This window comes from Myxine glutinosa, chromosome 10, assembly GCF_964187855.1.
Source record: "Myxine glutinosa chromosome 10, kmMyxGlut1.1, whole genome shotgun sequence".
NCBI classification, from domain to species: Eukaryota; Metazoa; Chordata; class Myxini; order Myxiniformes; family Myxinidae; genus Myxine; species Myxine glutinosa.
Genome location: NC_136270.1, coordinates 2,131,336 through 2,154,905, shown reverse-complemented (window position 1 = coordinate 2,154,905; position 23,570 = coordinate 2,131,336). Strand labels below are relative to the sequence as shown.

General features: G+C 41.3%; 1 protein-coding gene across 4 annotated transcripts in view; it reads right to left on the bottom strand.

The window, feature by feature from the left end:
• Positions 1 to 5,421: 5,421 nt before the first annotated feature.
• The window catches only part of LOC137434300 (zinc finger protein 385B-like), a 267,168-nt gene continuing 249,019 nt past the window's right edge, over positions 5,422 to 23,570 (bottom strand). The window contains exons 6-11 of one of the 4 annotated variants that reach the window (XR_010985839.2): positions 23,274 to 23,561; positions 16,786 to 16,934; positions 13,134 to 13,232; positions 12,819 to 12,935; positions 8,916 to 11,196; positions 5,422 to 8,749 (exon numbers count right to left, since the gene is read on the bottom strand). Coding sequence is in view for 2 of the 4 variants with exons in the window: in XM_068127187.2 (XP_067983288.2) it covers positions 10,996 to 11,196; positions 12,819 to 12,935; positions 13,134 to 13,232; positions 16,786 to 16,934; positions 23,274 to 23,561 (854 nt within the window). In the remaining 2 variants the exon portion in view is untranslated. Of the gene's footprint in view, positions 11,197 to 12,818; positions 12,936 to 13,133; positions 13,916 to 16,785; positions 16,935 to 23,273; positions 23,562 to 23,570 lie in introns of those variants that run through there. The other 3 variants (XR_010985838.2, XM_068127187.2, XM_068127188.2) reach the window with 3 other exon arrangements.

Below are 23,570 nucleotides of genomic sequence, written 5' to 3'. Positions count from 1 at the left end.
GATGAAAGTTTTATCTCAATCGGCCCTATTATTGCTGAGAAAATGTTTTCTAAAGGAAATTAAAACTTAAAATGGCAATAGCACTGGGAGACATGGCCTAGTAGGACAAAATGGTGCGTTTCTTCATCTTTCAACAATAAAGACTTATAGCTTCGAGACCGTACATCCAATCATCTTGAAATTTTGCACCCTTGTTCCGCCTGATGAGAGCTACATTGCATTAACAATTCAAGTCGATCCATGCAGTGGTTCAAGAGTTACAAGCTTTTTAAAATTTAACTTCCATTATTAATTGCAGCCAAACCATGTGACATATCAAAATGTCTCAAGTAACGTTGAAACATACCCCCATGAGGAACACTTGTGTAAAGATTCCACTCGATATCTCCACTTATGGAGGTGATTCCATTTCTAGTTTGAGCTTTAAAACGTCATAACTCTGAAACCATGTGTCGGATGACGTCGTGCTCGCTGACTTTTTTGTTCGTCATGGGTATGCGAATATGCATGCCAAGTTTGGGCTCGATCCGTTCAGCCGTTGCGGAGAAAAAGGGGTTTTTGTGTTTTTTCACGGAAAACAAGATGGCGGCCGAACCATGTGACATATGACTTCGAAAATTTTTGCATTCTGAGTTTTTTTTAACTAAGCATCTGGGGAAAAAATCCCATTTTCGGGGGAGAAAATTTTTTGTTTGACGAATTCTAACCTCTTAACGTTAGCATTTTTAATATACTCGATACACACTCTACACGTTAGCATTTTTAGTATACTCGGTCTTTTGTTCCCGTTGAAGAGTTCTTTAGAATGAGCCATTCCTCAAATTTTTCCATTGAGGCGTTTCAGAGATACAGAGGGGAAAAGTTGAATTTGTTTTACAAGATGGCGCCCATACCACGTGACCTATGACATCATAATTAGCATTTAAAAATTCTAGGAGCCGAGACAATCACTTGATGAAAATTTCCTGTCAATCCGACCAGCGGTTGCTGAGAACATTAATTATGAAGTTTTCGGAGGTGCAAAATAGGGCGGAAGAATAATAAGAAAAACTCTAGCAGTAATAATAGGTTACTCTCCATTTCATGGAGAGTAAACCTAAATATAATTTGATTATGAAGATTATCTCTTTTGTCAAGGGAGATGGAATATAAAGATTTGATGTGCTGAGTTATGAGCAGCCATTAATTAATAGTAAAAGTGAGTAATCTTGGGATTCCATTTTTGATAGAATTTATATGAGAATAAAAGCTATTTATGGATATGTGCTTCATAAAAAAATGAGGAAGTACAAAATTAGCCAAATTTGGGAGAGGTCTTACACTGACTTCCCAGGGTACTCTGCTCACGGATGTTTGATATATATAAACTTGAATTTTATCAGCATATAAATTGTGCTGTATGTATGGATGTATATTAGGCATAGATGATATGGGAATATAGGAAAGAACATCTTGATGAGTTGAACTATTGTGAGTTTTAAAACGGACTGCATTGTGAATCTTAAAACCAAGGGGCAGACATGAACGCGCTGTTACGTAGTTTAACCTCAGAACGCGATGTTACGTGCACCTGCAACATATTTATTAATCTGGCACACCTATATTGGCATACTGGTGTCAGTAGTATTCACTAGTTGCATAGAAATGGATGAGCAACAGTTAAGGGGGCGTAAGAATACTTACTTGGATATTTTCTACAAAAGTAGGGGTTTCAATAAGTGGTAGCTGTACACATGGGATTCAGCAAATTAAGTTTTGGAGTTCAAACAAAGTCATTGGTTAACAGATGGGAATGGATAGTAAATAAATTCTTCGATGCTGGGTAAATTAAGTGAGATATTACAGACTCATAAGAGCTATTGTTCTTCCTTATAGCAGTGGGAGAAAAATTAGATCCAATGTAATGAATCTATAAATGAATGTGATAGGGATAATATTCTCAATTTGTATTAATTATTTGATTGTGGGTAAAGGAATTAATTTATCATAGTGGATTGTTAACAGCAGCCTGAAATATCCTGAGTGTGCATCCATATAATCAGAAATCCCAGATTTGTTTTTAAAACAACATTTTGGTAGAGGTCTTATGTGGGCGAGTACTTGCTTGGTAGATAAAAAAGGTACTGCATGTTGGCAGCCACTTCGGTGGCCATTTAGGCCAAACAAATTGGGAGAAAATTGTGGTTAAATACGTAATTTACAGATGGCTATTTGTAAAAGGGAATTTGTTGAGATGGGAAACATTTTTCGAAGGTTTATTAAAGTGTTATAATATGACATTTGGCAAGGAAAACTATTGGATGGGAAAAATTAGATCTGTTTATAAAATGAATTTGTTGACCCCTTGAAGTTAATTCTTCGAATCATTGTTTCACTAGCATTTTGAGGTCAAATTGGAAGTAGTTTGGTAGAGCTTTGGTTAAAACCTTTGATTGCGGTATTTTGGAACGAATTGATAAACCATAGGAGATTGATAAGAATAGAAACAAATATGGACCCAAAATAGAAAGATTTTATGATGATATGAATAATACCGAGATTAAAAGATTGAATCAAGTAATATTGCAAATGAGTACAGTTGAGTTAAGATAATGGCATAATGAAAATGTTATGAATTGCATCAGTTTTATCAGATCAGTGAACTCATATCACCACAAGTTACACTGTTAAATGAAAAAAAAAAATAATAATAATGAGGACTATGATAATAATACATTATGCATAGTTTGCTTGTTTGCAGGATTTGTTGGGAATTAGATATTCCTGTTTGTGATTTTAATCATATACACTCATTATTATTAATGCATTTATTTTCTTGGAGTAGTGTTAAAATAACTGCATGAGTTTAATTTTCAAACGATATTGATTTGAAAGCAATTTGAAATGTTATTCTTAGTTTAGTAGTCAAATACATACCTGGTTTGAATATTATTTGTGTGATGTATATAAATGAATATAACTTTGTTGAATGTTTTAAGGAAAACAACATTGTTGAATGTGAAACTGTTATAAGAAATATATGATTAGTTAAAATATGGTGATTTTATGATAAGATGTACCCTATCTGATTCAGTGTGTGTGGAAAGCAGATTCAGATATGGCTGAGTAAAAGGATAAGACCAGATCACATCTCAAAGGGAGTGCTAACGGAATTGGGAAGAAGTTCGAGAAAGAAAATTTGTGGCTAAAAATGAAGTTAATCGTGGCATACACCCTCCTTCTCAAAGAATGATGAAGACATTCTCCTTTGTAAAATCTCCTTGTTAACCCCTTGCCCGCATTTCTTCTTCCACCATCTTTAGCCAAGTCTTTCTCAGTCTTCCCCGTGCTCTACTTCCTTCTACATTCATTTCCATCACTCTTATCAAACAGTCACTTTCATCCTTCCTCAACACATGACCAAACCATCTCAATCTGTTCCTCTTCACAGCATCAATCACAGGCTCTAGTCCCATCATTTTTCACAATTCATCATTTGTCTTCCTCTCTCTCAACGATAGTCTGCACATCCATCGAACCATTCACATTTCCACCCTTTCCAACCTTCGTTGCTGCTCTACGTTCATTACCCACGCTCTACGTCTCGCTCCCATAAATCATAACACTTCTCACACACAACAGCTGCAACAGTATGTCCACCAAAATGAACCACTCTTGGTTCCAGATCAAAAAGAACCTTATACAAGGATCAAACAATTGTTGACATCTGACTCGGGTGGAATTGTTTTCCTTGATGCCCCTGGTGAAACAGGCAAAACGTTTTTGATAAACTTAATTTTGGCACAAGTTCGTTCATGACAGCAGATTGTTATGGCAGTGGCCTCATCTGGAATTGCTGCAACTTTGCTCACAGGTGGCAGGACTGCTCATTCTGCCTTTAAGCTGCCACTCAACTTGGCCCACAATGAGAGTTCTGTGTGCAATATTGGCAAAGGATCTGGACAGGTACAGGTTCTAAAGCAGGCCAAGCTGATAGTATGGGATGAGTGTACAATGTCTCACAGACTTGCATTTGAGGCTCTCGATCGCACCTTACAGGATCTCAGAGGTAACACTAAAATCATAGGTGAAGTCACACTCTTGCTCTCTGGAGATTTCAGGCAAACTCTACCAGTCATTCCAAAGGGTACACCTGCTGATGAGTTGAGAGCATGCCTCAAAGAATCCTATATTTGGAGACGAGTGGAAAAACTCCATCTTTCTACCAACATGAGAGTTGCACTTAATAGAGATGTCTCAGCAGGCCAGTTTCCAAAGGTTTTGCTTCAACTGGGCAATGGTCAGCTACCAGTAGACACTGAGACTGGAGATGTCACAATACCCCCAAATTGTGGAACAATCATCAACACATCTGAAGAAATGCTATTAAAGGTTTATCCTAGCCTCTCACAGAATTATAAAAACCATGAGTGGCTTTGTGAACGTGCCATCCTTGCTCCCAAAAATGACATTGTGCAGGATAATAATGCCACCATCATTCAACAGCTACCAGACCAATCCACATGGTACAAGTCAGTTGACACTGTAGTTCATCTTGACGATGCTGTCAACTATCCAACAAAGTTTCTAAACTCTCTTCAGCTCACTGGTGTTCCATCTCACAATCTGCAACTGAAAGTGGGAGCCCCCATTATGTTGCTACGAAATTTGGATGCACCAAAACTCTAACGGTACAAGACTCGCTGTCAAAACTCTTATGCCCCATGTGATCGAAGCCACCATTATGACTGGTTGTGCCAAGGGAGGATGTTTTTATTCCACGGATTCCCATCATCCCAACAGATATGCCATTTCAGTTCAAGCGCCTTCAGTTTCCAGTGAGACTATCATTTGCTATGACCATCAACAAGTCTCAGGGACAGTCTCTCAAGGTTGCTGGAGTTGAACTGACAAGTCCATGTTCCTCTCATGGTCAACTCTACGTTGCATGCTCACGTGTTGGGGCAAGCACACATCTTTTCATCAGAGCACCAAACGGCAGAACAAGAAATGTTGTCTACCCCAGAGCTCATGCTGACTAAAACACATGTCTGTTAATATTTTACCAAGGCAGCGCTGGTGGCCCAGTGGATCATGTGCTTGCTTGCCACGCAGACGTTCCGCGTTCCAATCCCAGCAGCGGAAAAAATTTGTGAAGAACCACCAAATGTGGCCCGTTCTGAGATATAGTCCCTAAATGGATTGAACTTGGACCTAAATCACCAACTCACTCACTCTTTTTTAACTTAAATGACTTAACTTATCGCAAGTTCTTATGTTATGTACATATAATTACATACAACATGAACTACATAACAACTTTCTGTAAGTCAAGTCATTTACTTTCTACATATTTGGAACCCGGGCAACGCCGGGTACCTTTGCTCGGTATTATATATTGCATGTTGTGTGTGTATATAACAAACACTTGCCAGAACAACATCCGGCACCTGATGGTTTAATAGTGAGGAGGACGCAGTTCAAAACTGTGGAAAGTCAAAGAGCACCTTTCATCAATACAATTGACAACTGACAGGCACACACAAGGTATATGGAAGTTATTGTATAACCAGCCCAAGCAGGTAAAAGTTAACACAATGTTGACAACACGTGAAGTTATCATTCTTTTTGGATAATGGCACTTTCAATCCTGACAAGCACCAGACTGCATATAACACTTAACATTCAGTAAAGATGAAAGGTCATTTTGTGTAAAGTCATACAGGAAAATATTTACCAACATCACCATCACAACTCTTTCATCAAAGGTACATCAAAGGGTATTCAAAGTGTACATGTTCACCCACACCTTACATTGTCTGACGTTAGCTGATAGACAAGACTGAAAGACTTCAATTTGTACAATGAGCAGAATTCCATTCCATTGCCATACACTGTGATGAAAATGGTATGCATAGTAAATAGTAAAACGGCATAATTTTAGTGCACTGTCACATGGTTTATTGGTGTGTGTGTGTGTGTGTGTGTGTGTGTGTGTGTGTGTGTGTGTGTGTGTGTGTGTTGTGCTCTAGATGACCGAGGTTGTGGACCCGCAGAGGTTCTTGGCTGATAGGATTGAAACATCTAGGAACAACTGTGCCCAACTGATGAACCGGCTGGTCGGGAAACCTGTCATTTGAAACCGTCCGAAGGTGCATGAGATCATGTTTTCACCCCTGTCTGTTTGTCTGTCTGAGAAGAGTATATCTCAAAAAGTTGTGCACGGATTAGGACGAAACTTGGTGGGCATGTCGGGTGTGCGACAAGGCCGAATTGATTCGATTTTGGTTCAGGTCGGAATCCAGATCCGGACAACAGTGGGATACAAACCCTAAACTGTTCAGCCTGGAGGAGGTATGTGCTCCACCGAGTGCTGTTCTCGCTTTAGATAAGGGAACTATGTTTTGAGGTTAACAATTTCAATAACGTTGAATGTAGCATGTTGTGAAATCAGAATCATTTACAGCAATCCTTTAAATTGTATAAAAATTTAGGAATAGCCGATACTGTACAATTAATTAAAAGTGTCAGGTATGTGTGCGTGTGTGCATCAGTGTGAAGCCTTCTCTTGGATTTCTATGCACTTCCCTACACCTGGACCAATCATCAGGTAATATTGCATACCTGCTGGTGGTACCCAGCATCAAGTCATCAGCAGAAATAACCTTTGCCCTCCCCCTCAACAAGTAAATTATCTGTAACATGTGTAACACATGAAATGACATGTGTACATCTGAAAATCATAGAAAAAATGCCTCGCTCAAACCACACCATATTTTGCACATGTGACGGGGGTTCATGGGCTTGATGTTCTTGATGTTTTACTAAAGTCTAAATAACCCAATTATACCTCCATCGGGCTGAACAGTAATTACATTTGGTATCCCACTGATATCCCGGATCTGGATCTGGACCTTAACCAAAATCGAATCGATTCGTCCTCGTCACACACCCAAACTGTCCAAGACGTTTCGTATGAATCCGTACACAACTTTTTGAGATATCCTGTTCACAGTCAACCAAACGAGCAGACAGGGTTGAAAACATAACCTCCGTCCATGTTCAGTGGCAGAAGTAATGAATGACCCTAAATACAAAAATTATCATTAACACTGATCTCTTTAACACTTTAAAATTCAGACCAGGTCACTCTACCTTGGACATGCTGCTTCTAATTCCCTCAAGAAGGACTGGAGGCCCTCATGTCAGATTAGATCAGTCATGTCTCTATTGACATATTGCCTGCTTTTGATACAGTCTGGCATTCCTCCTTGCTCTTCAAACTCTCTTCCTTTGGCATCTGAGGCCAACTCAACACATGGCTTACTGACTTGCTCTGCGGCTCTCAACAGAATCCTTTAATAGCCTCGTCCTCTTAAGGCTGGAGTTCCACAAGGCAGTGTTCTGGGTCCAGTCCTATCCCTGATCTTCATCAACGATCTCTCTGAATCTCTGAAAAATCCCCTTTATCTATTTGCTGATGACGCCACCATCTGCTGTGATGTCCCTCATCCTTCAGACAGGCGGGTTTCAACCTCTTCACCCTCTTCAGACCTTGAAAAAAAATTCACAAGGTCGTCAAACACTTGCAGAATATTTTTCCATCCTGATAAATCTCACTCTAACTCTCCGAAAGGACCATCTGGCAAACCCTCCCATCCACATTCTTAACAATCCTCTTGAGGAGGTTCAGTCATTCAAACTCCTGGTTCTCACTATCAGCCTCACTTACAACCTCCTCAAGAGGATCAGCCATGCTCTTTCTTGGGCAAACGACTTTTTAAAGTTGCCCTCCAAAGCCAGTCGCCGACTGGGCACCCTCCATCACGCAAAGTCCTTCCTTGGGACACCTGAACTCCTATCTACCTCCAAGGTCTTATCTGCAGCGTCCACTTTTGCACCTGTCTCAAAACTTGTTGTTTCTTGCAAACTTGCAAAGTCGATGCTTCTCTTTCAAAGGAATCCTTTCATTTCCACTCCCAGTTGAGGTTGCAATGCCACAAGGCAACATGTTGGGCCCCATCTTGTTTCACATGCACCTTAATGCCCACAGCAATTCTCTGGTAAATTCTACACAATATTATTTTGGAGCATGTCTATATCAAGAGGCAAATCTGAAAATTTTGCAATCTTGTCTTCACCTGTCTATTTCCACAATCCAACCACTGAAGGAAATTCAGTCTCTTGAACTTCTGGGCCTCACTACCAGCTGCAACTTCTCTTGGGCAGATCATATATCAAAGCTGGCGAGCAGTAGAATGGGCAATCTCTCCTGTGTCATGTCCTTCCTCAGTAGATTTGAAATTCTCAGGCCTGTAAGGCCTTTGTCCATAGCTCAATGGAGTACCCCTCATCTTATTGTGTTGGTACCCCTAACCCTCTTATCTATAAAAACAAATAGGATAATTATCATGGTTGCATCAAAGTACCACTCACATTTGTCAAATGAACATGAGCAGAGAATAAAAGCTACATATATGTAAAAGTGCATTGATAAAAAGAGTGGAGTGTTTCTAAACATTCATGTTGTGCATAGTAATGATAAAGATGCATAAATCAAAAGACGGCGCAGTGTGCAGCGTGGAACGAGCAACAACATCATCTTCAAACTCTTCGAGGTGTGAGCTTGGAATGCTGAGCTGATGCTGATGTGCTCGAACACTTTCAGAAAGAGCAATAGTGATTCATCTGGCTTAATAGGCTGAAATCTGAATTCGATTTAAGATGCACCTTCATGTCTTGTCATTCTATAGCAGGGAGTAATGAAGTCCTGCGATTGGAAAGGCAATACCACATGGTCCCACAAATAATGTATACTCTTGAATCCAACACCCCCAACATCACTTACAGTAGATTAATCAGATATTTCAAAAACATTTGATGCCATGAAATCTATGGAAGACAAAGTACATGTTGCTGATAAAACGCACACTCACCAACAAGCTATCTAGCCTGGGTTTGAATCCCGGCCCAGCTATAAAGTGGCATCCTCGGGTTTCGCAGGCAGGTTGATTCATCAATGTGTGCGCCGTCGCCCGGACAAACGTTAGACTGGGCGTCCCATCTGCCGGCATTAGTTGGCGGACATTAAAGATCCCACGGTGTCCGTGAATAGTCGGTGAGCTATCCTATCGCCAGCGTCATGGCTAAATTCCAAATTCCTGCCATGACTTCCTGAGTCGGAGTTGCAACCCGACCAGGATTGTAGCCCAGTAACTGTTTCGGCAGCACCAATGCTCTGCATAGGGCATTGCACATGATGATGTCGGAGACAATAATGTTTTTCCATTTTGAGCTGATTGATGTTTCTGTGTGAAATAGCCCAAAATTTTCATTAACCACCTGATGCGCAAAAGATAGTCCCTCCTGAATTGATGAATTCCCATCTCTATGCAAGGTCTCAGGGTTTGCTTGCATCTTACAGATCAGAAATTTTGACGAGGTTTTGAAAGTTGCTTGTTAACTTATGGCATATTCCCATGAAAATGCACAATTTCACTTCAGTACTTTGGATTTTTAAAATGCTTTTTTCCTCCCAAGTTTTACTCTCGTCATTAGGACTTTTACAGTATTCAAAAAGGTCATAAAATCTGGTAGAATTCCTATAGGAGATATTGTGTATGTTTTCATACTCTGTAGGTACATCTTCATGGACAAGCTTCCAAAAAGGCAATTTAAGGTCATTGTACTGTTTGTGTGAATGCTGGTGATGCTCTATAATAGGTTGAAGGTCAGTCTGACCATGACAGTACAATCAGTGGCTTAGCTCTTGAGGACCACCAGAATAAGGGAAAGGCCCATGCTGTAGAGAAGTACGGATGTGCAGTGGTTATTGCTGCTCCATGTTGGCATCCTGCAGTACATGGAACTCTGCCAAGACTTGCATAGCGAGCATTCCAGGTTCACTTTGCAGCATGCAGACCTTCGCAATGATCTCGGGTGCATGCGCCTGCGGTGAAACGGCAACCACTTGCTGCAAGTAAAACATGGCGACTCGATGCCGCCCCTCGGTGTGCAATGGCAGCTCACTGCCTTGAGCAGCGATTTTGCCATAATGGCTAGACATGAATGAAGCCATGTTGTGGATGGTTTCAGACAGTGGGTTGAAACTCTCATCTAGCTGCTGCAAACAGAAGGCAACGACGTGGGCAACTCCAGCACTTGAATCAGTTGCATTGTTGTGAAAACGATGGAGATGAAAGAGAGCCATGGGTGGCAGCACCTCCGCATCCACATCACGATCTACATGGTGGATGTAAAATCTTGACGTTTGTACAGATGCTGTTACTGTCGCATCTCCTTCGTCCGGCTCTACCCGGTGTAAGCAGAAGCGAGCAAGATGCTGTGGTGCAATATCCTGTCCCCCTTCGCCATCGGAAATCCGATGCAAGCAGAAGCTTGATGTACGGTGTATTGTAGGTATCTCTTCTTTTCCTTCCTCCTCTTCTTCCTGCTCTTCCTCCTCCTCATCAAACTTCACTTCTCTGCGGACCTGCCTGAACCGATGCAAGCAAAAGCGAGCCATGCTTGGAGGTGTGCTTGTGTCCAGGTCCAGATCAACGTCAACATGATGGAGGAAGAAGCCCAATGGTTCACCAGTAACTTCCTCACCACTGTGCCTGTGCAGACAGAAGCGGGCAATATTATTGAACCATGGACGTTGCAGTCTCTCTTCATCCACTACCTCTGCTTCAAATAGGCCATTCACGCGATGAAGGTAGTAACGTTCTGGTGCCCCAGTCAGCTCACCAACCACACGGTGGAGGCAGAAGCGAGCGGGCAGTGGAGAAATCATTTCTGACTCGATCTTAGCCTCAACATGATGCAAGGTAAGGCGGGTGGGCCTTTGGGTAGTTGGTTCTTGTTGCTCCAAGGAGCGATGGAGACAAAACCGACCCAAAGTATGAGACATCGGGGCCATCTCAGACACTGCCTCTTCGACGCGGTGCAAAGTAAAATGACTTACAGGCTGCATTTTAAATGAAACACAGTTGACAGAAAACAAAATCTCAATCTTTAGTATGGTGTATAAACCATAGACCTTTGAGATGAGCTATAATTGGAGGCAAAAGGTAAATTTGTTCGTGAATGTGGCATTATAAACTCGGAGACAAAGGCGCCGCTCCCAGTACATGAAGGAATAGAAACTGCAGGAGATGGCAACAATGCAGGAGGGTACAGACACTCGTTTGGCTTCTTGGACTGGCAACTCATCATCTGCCAAATGGAGAGGATGAATCAAACATTAGAATTACATTCAACAAGTCACAATAATACTATGCACAGTATACAGTGCCTATAGAAAGTCTACACCCCCTTTCAAAATGTTCACCTTTTCTTGCCTTATACCTGGAATTAAGATGCATTAAATCAGACTTTTTCCAACTTTATTTACACATCGTAACCCACAACTTCCAAGTGAAAAACAAATTCTACAAATTTCAGAAAATTAATTAAGAATAGAAAACTACAATATCTAGGTTGGATAAGTGTCCCTCTCTCTTATAATAGCAATTGTAAATTAGCTCAGGTGTAACCAATCACCTTCAAAATCACACACCAAGTAAATTGGCATCCACCTGTGTTAAATTGTAGCGATTATGATTATTTAAGAATAAAATCAGCTGTTCCTTAAGATTTTAAGAATAAAATCAGCTGCTGGGTAGTGCATTTCACAGTAAAGACTAAACCATGAGCACCAAAGAGCTTTCAAAAGACCTCCGGGATAAAGTTGTGGAACGGCACAGATCAGGAGATGGATATAAAAAATATTTCAAAAGCCATTAATATCCCTTGGAGCACAGTCAAGACAATCATTAAGAATTGGAAGGTGTATGGTACCACCAAGACCCTGCCTAGATCAGGCCGTCCCTCCAAACTGGATGACCAAGCAAGGAGGAGACTGATCAGAGAGGCCACCAAGAGGCCAATGGCAACTTTGAAAGAGCTACAGGCCTTTATCGCTTCATGGAAAAGACTGGTCACTGTGTGCATGTGACAACACTTTTCCCAAGCACTCCACAAGTCTGGCCTGTATGGCAGGGCAGCCAGTAAGGGCACAAATGCACTACCCAGCAGAGTTAATTTGAATGCAATAGCAAAGATAGCCATTACTCAAAAAAGCCCAACTTTAGTCCTGTTTGAGGAGCCCCAAAAAGCCCAAAGCCCACCTTGAGTCCAAAAAACCACTCCGGAGATTCTGAAGCGGTGTGGCAAAACGTTTTGTGGTCTTTGGCGTAAATGCAAAACGTCACATTTGGCGCAAAACCAACACAGCACATCACCCAAAGAACCCCATCCCTACTGTGAAGCATGGTGGTGGCAGCATCATGTTATGGGGATGTTTCTCATCAGCAGGGACTGGGGCACTTGTCAGGATGGAGCAGATACAGAAAAATCCTAAAGGAAAACCTGCCCTCTGCACGAAAGCAGAAATTGGAATGGAAGTACACCTTTCAGCATGACAACAACCCAAAGCACACAGCCAAAGCTACACTGGAGTGGCTAAGGAACAAAAAGATAAATGTCCTTGAGTGTGCTCCTATGGTTGGCAGCGAGTGCCCCGGAAGCAGTGACAGAACTAGAGTGGCAATTATATGTGGGAAAATTGCATGCTTGGTCAGGGTTGCCTGGATAGCTCAGATGGCAGAGCACTGGTACGGTTTATCAGAGGGCCTGGGTTCGATTCCTGGTCTGGGCGTGTAATTTTCCCACATATGTCAATTAATTAGTTATACTCTTGTTCATTTATTTACATAATTATATATAGTTACCCAGTTAGAAAACAATATATCAACTTGCGGTAGAGGATAGACTGAAATTTCCATGGCTGTTCCTACCATGTGATGTTCATCAACATTTTGAGAAACTGTAGAAGCAATTGGAACAAGCAGAGAAGACTGCAGCATTGACAGTCTCAAGGAGTTGCAAAGCTCGGAGGGAAGATGAACCCTTGCCTAGGAGAGGTCCAGGCAATTCACCGCACTCAGATAGATACAATTATTGGCACAGAAAAAAAATCCACTGGTAGCAAATACCTTGGAATATACAAGGTAAAGAAAAGCAACAAATTGCCATCATGAAATTATCAAAGTTAGCTGTCAGTTTAAACAGCGATTACCAAAGATCTCCTGTTTTAACAGTTTCGGACTCACCGTGCTTGACGTGCTCTTCTGTTGGAATTTGTATGGTTTGTATTTCGTGTTAGACGTTTTTCCCGTAACCTTATCCTTGTGCCTTTGGATGGAAATATGCTATGGGAAGGAATACAAACAAACAAATTGGATGTCATACAACTGTAATAGGAGTAAATGGATATTCAGTCCACATTCCCTTTTGTTAAACAGCATTCCTGTTAACAAAAAGGTCGTAAAATTGCAAACATATTAGTCTGGTTGTATTTGAATGAAATATCGATATTTAAAATGCTGCAACTTTGATCTCTACAGAGGTCAATTCATCTGTAAGATGGGGAAGACATAAATAAGGCAGAGGTGAGTGCAAAATAATTAGAACATTGGAATTAACAACATCAGCATGAACAATTAAAGTAGGAGAGATGCAGAGACAAATATAATATGGATTCTTGACAATAGAAAAGGTTCATAGATAGGATGGTGATGTAACCAAACTTAAAGGGCTGAAAATACGAGTGAAACTAGGCAGACACAGGGAAATGCCTGGGGATGATGACAAAGAAATAGAAGTGACATTGCATGAATATTTATTGCATGAAGGAGTTATTGCATGAATACATATACGTGCAGGTAGTGGGTGGGGAGGGGAGGGTGAGAGAGTTTTGGGGGAGAGGGGTGGGAGAGTTCAACACCGGAATAAAGGTAGAAGACTAAAAGGTTATGCATCTGTTTATGGTGAGCAAAAAGCAGATGCTGTTGCTCAACTTCCTGCTGAGACTGTCATAGACTGATTCCACCACCTGCAGGCAGGACACAACAACACCAATCCAACAATCAGGGAACTATAATTATCATTGCCTGATACAGTTAAGACCTAAGAACACCCAAGAAAAGACTTGATCCCCCTGGCATAGCTATGGGCAACATTCAGTTCAGGAAACCACTTGAGAGATGTGCTCTGAAAAAGGTACAGTACCTTCAGAAAGTATTCACACCCCAAGGCTTTTTTCACATTTTGTTGTGTTACAGCCTGAATTTAAAAAGGATTAAATTGACTTTTTTTTTGTCACTGATCTACATATATCTCATAATGTCAAAGTGGAAATTGTTTTTCAGAAATTTTGACAAAGTAAGTAAAAATGAAATTCACATAAGTATTCAACCCCCTGAGTCAATAGTTCATAGAATCGCCTTTGGCAGCGATTACAGCTTCTCGTCTTCTTGGGTATGTCTGTATCAGCTTTGCACATCAGGATTTGAGGAGTCTCTCCCATTATTAGTTGCAGATTTGCTCAAGCTCTGTCAAGTAGGATGGGGAGTGTCGGCAATCTTCAAGTCTTTTGACAGATTCTCAATGGGATTCAAGTCTGGACTTTGGCTGGGCCACTCAAGGACTTTCACGTTCTTGTTCTGAAGCCATTTCACTGTTGCTTTGGCTATATCCTTGGGGTCATTGTCCTGTTGTAACATAAAACTTCGCCACAATCTGAGGTCTTTTGCACTCTGAAGAAGGTTCTCCTCAAGAATTTACCTGTATTTGGCTCCATTCATTATTCCCTCTATCCTTACAAGCCTCCCAGTCCCTACCACTGAAAAGCATCCCCATAGTATGATGCTGCCCCCACCATGCTTCTCGGTAGGGATGGTGTTAGATGGGTGATCAGCTGTGCTCGGTTTCCACCAAACGTAGCACTTTGAATTCAGGCCAAAGAGTTCAATTTGTGTCTCATCAGACCACAGAATCTTTTGGGTCATGCTTTCAGAGTCTTTCATGTGCCTTTTTGCCCCAGGTGTGCTTTCATGTGCCTCTTTCTCAGAAGTGACTTCTGTCTGGACACTCTCCCATAAAGCCTAGATTTGTGAAGTGCTGCAGTGATTGTTATCCTTCTGGCACGTTCTCTGATCTCAGCCAAGGCACTCTATAGTTCTATCAGAGTGGTCATTGGGTTCTTGGTCACTTCCCTGATGAAGGTCCTTCTAGCCCAGTTGCTCAGTTTAGTCAGACAGCCAGCTCTATGAGGAGTCTGGGTAGTTCCATTTTCTTTCCATTTCCTAATTATGAAGCTAACTGTGCTCTTGGGAACTTTCAACACTCTAGAGATTATTTCTACACCCTTCGCCAGATCCTCACAATTCTATCTCGGAGTTCTACAGACAGTTCCTTGGACTTCATGGTAGAGTTTCTGATCTGACATGCACTGTTAACTGTGGGACCTTATACAGAAAGGTGTGTTTCTTTCTAAATCATGTCCAATCAATTGCTTTGGCCACAGGTGAACTCCAATCAAGTTGTCGAGACATCTCAAGGATGATCAAAGGAATTTGGATGCACCTGAGCTAAATTTGGAGTGTCATAGCAATAGGGTTGCATACTTATTGAATCGACACATTTCAGATTTTCATTTTTAATAACTTTGTAAACATTTCTAAAACATAAATTCCACTTTGAGATTATGGGGTATTATGTGTATATCAGTGACAAAAAAAGTAAATTTAATCCATTTTAAATTCAGGCGAAAACACAACAAAATTGGAAAAAGCCAAGGGGTGTGAATACTTTCTGAAGGCACTGTAGGTCATGGCTCATTGCTATCCCATTATGCTCCCAAAAGTTAATCTCAGCTATAAGTTGACCATGAAGTAAATATTGAATTTTCCAGATGATCCTTGTACAAGCTGAAAGTTGGAACACCGGCCTTCAGGAGTAGAACAGAAGGGGTCAGAACAACACACCACTTGCACGGGACAGAAATATTGCATCGAATGAAATTCCTACTTTCAGTTTCTTAACAAAATGAAAGGCTTAAGGAAAAGCAATATGACAGGGCTGGCTGGGTATCGCGCTGACAGTGAAGCAGTGAGGATGGGATCTGAGAGAAGGTTTTGGGCCTATAAGATAGAGCAATACTCCTATGCCTGTGGTAAGTCACAATAAGTTCAGGCCGGGGTACTCCTTAAAGGAGGGGATACTTATTTACTTATCCTCTTTGGCTCAATGAGACATACGGCTGCTACAAGCTTTCGCCATTTATCTCTATCCTTAACTACATTCTGTGCCCCTCACCATGATAGAACCATCTCATCTCCGCAGGCATCCATTGTGGACGGTCTCTACCTTGCTCATATCGGACTAAATTACTCACCGGCATTCAGAGCTATACAGAAGAACAGGCTTGACATTGCTGTTATGAAGTCTTATCTTTGTTCTGTACTGCTTCGACTTCCAGATAAAATGGAGTTGAGTGAATGCATTACAAGCTTTGCGGAGTTTTGCCTGGATGTCTTTCTTGGCTCCAAAGGAGAAGATGGGATTAGTATAATTTTTTTCACATATTATATCCACAAATATTACACACATGGATGTGGACCTGGGAGGGCTCCGTTCCCCCTTCTGAAACCGGCATTTAGAGATAACAACCAACGTGAGAAAATGATGTTCTCAAGGCAACAGGGATTGACAATGGAAAGATGACCTGTTCAAAAAAATGTCATAACTGCACAGTACACAGTGATCTATGTGTTGAAATATTTACATGAATGATACATCTATGTCCCTGCCTTGATAATGTAAGAAGCCATAATGGTGCAAGTACGGAGAAGGCAGAATAACACGAAGAGTGAGGCCAACCTTCCTCAGCTGGATTTCTGAGTTTACGTTCAGGTCACACACCTCACAATGAAGTCTCCGAGCAGACAGGGTCAAAGACGAATGTCCGTCTTGTCCATAGGGTGTCTTGTGATGATAAACGTAGCGTCTCCCGTTGGGTCGCAAAGATATCTTTACGCCCTTCCCTTCAAGCACGGCCTTGTGCCTTGCACCTTCAAAAGATTTTAAAAAGGCCTCAATTTCAGTCATTTTCTCTGGTCTCTGGTATCTGGGTATAATAATTCCGCAAGTTGAAAAACATACAAACACATGAAACGTACAGCAAATATTTTGCATAAAGGAAACAAGTAGAAGCCTTAATATACAATACTAAGCCTGATGAAATTATTTGTCCAATCCCATCGATCTCAGATGCATACCCCACTAACCTACTCTTTAGAAAGCATGAATTACCCTTCCCCATGGATATTGCATTTTGTTTGTTTGTTACTTCCGAAAATAGAAGATTTTCACTAAGTTAAAGTCACTAAATTGGGTTGGTCTTGTGCATTATTCTGTCTGTTTGTCTGTCAATCGCCTATAGGTCACAATTTTAAACCCATTTTCACGAAACTTCACCAAACGGTAGAGTTGGTCATAAGGAAGAAGCATATTGATTTTGAGGTCAAAGGTCAAAGGTCATCCTCAGGTCGAATTTCTGAAATTGGGCATTTTTCATCCGATTCAATTGAAAGTTGAACAGCATTTGCATATTAAGTCACTAAATTTAGGAAACCAACTATTTTTAAAGCTCAAATGGTCAAAGGTCAACTCAAGGTCAAACATAAAATCATCAATTTTCATCTGAAAATGGTCATTTTTCATTCTATTAACCTAAATATTAAAGAGCAATTGCAGAGTGCATCATTGAATTGGGAAACCAACTATTTTTGAGGTCAAAAGGCCAAAGGTCAACTCGAGGTCAAACTTCTGAAATAATCCATTTTCATCCAGTTGACCTGAGCCGTGAATAAGATCGTCAATTTTAATCTTAATGAAATGGACAATTTGATATCTCCATGACGACCTTTTTCTAGGGAGGAGGGGGGGGATTTTGCAAGTATCATGGTCTGTATGACATATACTGAAACGCAAAAGAAACTTACCACCTTTGAAACCTTTAAATATCAACAATAACACTGCGTGTAGTAAATGTGTGAACTTATTTGCGGACAATAGTGTCCTCACTGTCAGACAAAACGGTCACGGATGGTCACTTGAACCTTCAATGGTCACTTCATAGCACAGCTGTTGAACAGCCGTTTTGACTGTCAGTGATTAGCCAAGGGGTACGGGATGATTTTAATGAGATGCACGTGATGTCTTGATATTGGTTTTAAAAAGGCCAGTGCAAAATGGGCATTTTGACCGAAAAATTTGACCATTTTGACCAACTTCAAAAACACCGAAAACGCAAAAGAAACTTACCACCTTTGAAACCTTTAAATATCAACAATAACACTGCGTGTAGTAAATGTGTGAACTTATTTGTGGACAATAGTGTCCTCACTGTCAGACAAAACGGTCACGGATGGTCACTTGAACCTTCAATGGTCACTTCATAGCACAGCTGTTGAACAGCCGTTTTGACTGTCAGTGATTAGCCAAGGGGTACGGGATGATTTTAATGAGTTGCACGTGATGTCTTGATATTGGCTTTAAAAAGGCCAGTGCAAAATGGGCATTTTGACCAAAAAATTTGACCATTTTGACCATTTTGACCAACTTCAAAAAGACCAAAAATGCAAAAGAAACTTACCACTTGTTTGAAATGTAATAAAATTGCAACAGTTCAAAATAAAACAAACCAACAATTGCTAATTGAAACATTGGCATTTTATTGATGACATGTCAAGTTTTTGACCAAGATACACCATCTCATCAGTTTGTTCTACAGTACAGAACAGCACAGGGTGCAATGTCAGTCCCCTTTCAATAGCGTGTGTGGCCACCATTGTTTTGGATACAGGCAGTGCATCGTCGGCGTATACTGCCTACCAGTCTTTGGATGGATTGCTGCTGGATTCTGTCCCACTCAGTCCTCAATGTCTGAAGCAGCTCTGCCCGTGTCCTGGCCCTGCCAACTACGCGTCTCCCAAGCTCATCCCACAGGTGCTCTATGGGATTCAGGTCAGGGGAGAGCGCAGGCAACTGCATGGTGTTGATGTTCTCGCCTTGGAGAAATGCAGTGGTAAAACGAGCAGCATGGGGACGAGCGTTGTCATGCTGAAAGGTTCTCAGTTCTGGGTGGTCTAGCAGGAATGGCAGCAGATGAGGTCGCAGGATGTTATCCACATACTGCTGGGCGTTAAGATTCCCATCCACAACCACCAGTGGCGTCCTGTACCGGCCTGATATGGCGGCCCACACCATCACACTTGGGCCACCCCACCTGTTGGCTTGACGCACGCAACAATCGGCATATCGCTCGCCAGTTCTTCTCCAGACACGCTCACGCCCATCAGGACTGTCCACACAGAACCTTGACTCCGCTGAAAGCGACCTCGTTCCACTGCGCCAAGGTCCACCGCTGATGCTGCTGGCACCATCTCTGTCGGTTGCAGCGATGGGCAGCCGTCATCACGGGGCCTCTGTATGGTCTTCTGGCAGTCAGGCCATAGTCATGCAGTCGTCTTCGTGCAGTATCATTGGAGATCCGTGGGTTTGCACGCCCCGGAGTTTCTGCCGCAGTGCGGGATGCTGGACGGAATCGATCCCGCAGGTGACTTCGGACCATCTGCCTGTCCTGCCTTGCAGTGGTGACTCTTGGCCTCCCTGATCGAGGTCTGTCATCTGCAGAGTTGTGGAGGGTGTCTCTGTCCACCAGGGCCGATATCGTCTGGTGTGAACAGCCAAGGCGACGTGCCACCTCACGGTAGCTCAGTCCACCTTGCAGCATGCCCAGGGCACGCTGCCGTTGATCCCTTGACAATCGTGGCATGTTGATTGAAATGCCCATTTTGCACTGGCCTTTTAAAAGCCAATATCAAGACATCACGTGCAGCTCATTAAAATCATCCCGTACCCCTTGGCTAATCACTGACAGTCAAAACGGCTGTTCAACAGCTGTGCTATGAAGTGACCATTGAAGGTTCAAGTGACCATCCGTGACCGTTTTGTCTGACAGTGAGGACACTATTGTCCACAAATAAGTTCACACATTTACTACACGCAGTGTTATTGTTTATATTTAAAGGTTTCAAAGGTGGTAAGTTTCTTTTGCATTGTCGGTCTTTCTGAAGTTGGTCAAAATGGTCAAATTTTTTGGTCAAAATGCCCATTTTGCACTGGCCTTTTTAAAGCCAATATCAAGACATCACGTGCAGCTCATTAAAATTATCAAGTACCCCTTGGCTAATCACTGACAGTCAAAACGGCTGTTCAACAGCTGTGCTATGAAGTGACCATTGAAGGTTCAAGTGACCATCCGTGACCGTTTTGTCTGACAGTGAGGACACTATTGTCCACAAATAAGTTCACACATTTACTACACGCAGTGTTATTGTTGATATTTAAAGGTTTCAAAGTTGGTAAGTTTCTTTTGCGTTTCAGTATATTTATTACTTGGCAATTTTTTTTACATTTTTTTTTGCAAGTATGTTGATCACTCCGGTTTGTGTATGTGTGTGTGTGTGTGTGTGTGTGTGTGTGTGTGTGTGTGTGTGTGTGTGTGTGTGTGTGTGTGTGTGTGTGTTTGTCTGTCGGCTCACTTATACTTGCCTACAGGTCACAATTTGAAACCGATCTTCACGAAACTTTACCAAATGGTACAGTTCATGGTCCGACAAAATCCTATATATATTTTGAGGTCACAATGTCAATATAGGTCAAAGGTCAACCACTTATTTTTCAAACTTTCAAAAAATAAAAATAAAAATAAAAATTTCTAAAATCCTCAATTTTAATCCGATTGACTTGAAATTTGAATAGGATTTGCATATCAGCGAACTGAATTCAACCACAAACTATTTTTGAGATCAGCATAGGCCAAAAGGTCATCATAGGCCAGAGGTCAACCACTTTTTTTTTAATTTCTAAAATCCTCACTTTTCATCCAATTGACTTGGAATTTGAATGTGATTTTCATATTGGCTAAATGAATTCAACCACCAACAATTTTTGAGATCAGTGTAGGCCAAAAGGTCAACACAGGCCAAAGGTCAACCACTTCTTTTTAAAATTCCTAAAATCCTCAATTTTAATCCGATTGACTTGAAATGAATAGGATTTTCATTTCAGCTTACTGAATTCAACCACCAACTATTTTTGAGATCAGCATGGGCCAAAAGGTCAACATAGGCCAAAGGTCAACAACAATTTCAGATTTCTAAAATCCTTAATTTTCATCCAATTCACTTGAAATTTGAATGGGATTTACATATCAGCAAACTGAATTCAACCACCAACTATTTTTGAGATCACCATATGCCAAAAGAGCAACATAGGCCAAAGGTCAACAACAATTTCAAATTTCTAAAATCCTCAATTTTCATCCGATTCACTTGAAATTTTAATGGGATTTACATATCAGTTACTGAATTGAACCAACAACCAATTTTTGAGATCAGCATAGGCCAAAAGGTCAAAATAGGCCAAAGGTCAACCACTTTTATCAAATTTCTAAAAGCTTCAATTTTCATCCGATTGACTTGAAATTTGAATTGGATTTTCATATCAGCTAACTGAATTCAACCACCAATTATTTTTTGAGGTCAAAAGGATGCTCTACTGAGTGCCATTCCACTTTGTTCTGTTTTGCCAAGTGTCGCTCCATGAGTGATTTATCATTAGTTTGTTTGTTTGTCTGTCTGTCTGCACATAATGTGCTAACATCGGCCACAAACGCCACATGGTGGTAATGCCACAAACACCACCTCGTTTCTCAAGGATAAATTCTGAAGGGTTATTTTGAAGGGTTTGAAAGGGTAAACTCTAAAGGGTTCTAAAGGGTAAACTATAAGGGGTTCTAAAGGGTAAACACTAAAGGGTTGTATAGGGCAATTCTACAGAATTCTAAAGGGGAAATGCTATAGGGTTCTAAAGAGTAAATTCTAAACGGTTCTAAAGGGTAAAATATAAAAATTGTGGGCGGAGTTATACAAAATGTCCAACCAATGGATTGAACTCACATGGACTCATGGACCCATGCACGGCTCCTTTTATATACAAATAACACTTCTCTATACACATTTTCATCAAATTAAAGATTATTGGACAAATGCAAAGACAACTAGGACACTCGGTAGAGAACATACCTTCTCCGGGCTGAACAGTTAACGTTTTTTATCCCATCAATAGGCCGGATCTGCTGTTCTGAACCGAAATTGAATTGGCTTGTTCTTGTCAACCAACCAACTCATGCACCAACCATTGTCATAATCCATCCACAACTTTTTGAAATATTGTGCTATACTGGGTATCGTTTTTGGCCCCATGTCTCAAAGGTGAAACATACATCACTTTGATTTTTTGTGATTTTTATCTGCGCCACCAAAGGTGGATGGAGGTTATGTTTTCACCTCTGTCTGTCTGTCTGTTTGTCCATTTGTGAACAAAATATCTCAATAATTTGTGGACAGATTCGGACGAAATTTGGCAGAGATGTAGCGTATGTGACAATGACGAAATGATTAGATTTTGGTGAAGATCCGGATTCGGATCCGGCTACTGGAATTTTAAAAAGTGATTCTTCACCATTGGGAGACAGGGCCAGAAACGATACATAGCGGGATATCTCAAAAAGTTATGGACGGATTTGGACGAAACTTGTTGGACCGGTCGGGTGTCTGACAAGGACGAATCGATAATTCCGCCCCATCCTTATTGGGATTTTCCCCTAAATAAAATAAATTATTTTTTATCATACACCCAACCTGTCCACCAATATTTGGCTGAATCCGTCCATAACATTTTGAGCTATCCCGTTATACATCGTTTTTTGCCCTATAAGTCAATGGCGATAGAATCACTTGAAAAAAAAAAAGGATGTTCCGATCCAGATCCGGATTCGGATCATCACTAAAATCTAATCAATTTGTCCTTGTTACACACCCAACCTGTCCACCAAATTCCATCCAAATCAGTCCACAACGTTTTGAGATATCCTGCTCACATCAGACAAACAGACAGACAGACAGGGATGAAACAATGTCCATCCACCTTTGGTGGCGGAGGTATGGAGAATAAGTTTGAGCACGCAGGTGCACCCAGATATCTATTTCCGTTTGTCTTTTTTTAATGTACACCTATTACATGATTGGGTGATGGACTGTACATGCATGACATATTATGTCCTTATATACAATCAGAGATGACCATATAACAGAATAAATTGTAAAAAAAAAAAGTAATAATAAAAATTCAAAAGTGTTGGTAAAAGCCAAAAAAAAAAGTATTAAGAGTAATATGTACTCCAAATGATTAGCACTCTTTGAAACAGTCAATTTGTTATAGGAAAACAAGAAGGAAAGAATCGTGTGCGAAGGACAAAATAATACGTGTGTCTGCCTCACCATTGTTGTGAGCCTCCAGCTGCGAGAAGGAGTTCACAGCGAGCTTGCAGACGGAGCAGTAGAGCAGCTTTTTCGTTCGATCCTCCCCCACCTCCGGCTCCGATGGTGGTGCGTCGCCACCACTTGAGGCTTCCACGGGTACCGATCCACCACCCTGCGTATTCTCGGTAACGAGTGGCCTCTTGCAGACCAGATTGTCTGAGTGAATGGGGCTTGTACCAGGTGGGTAGATGTCGCTGCCGTCTGGCTCACCGTTTCCGACGCCTCGGCTAGTAGCAGAACTCGGATCTAGGGGAG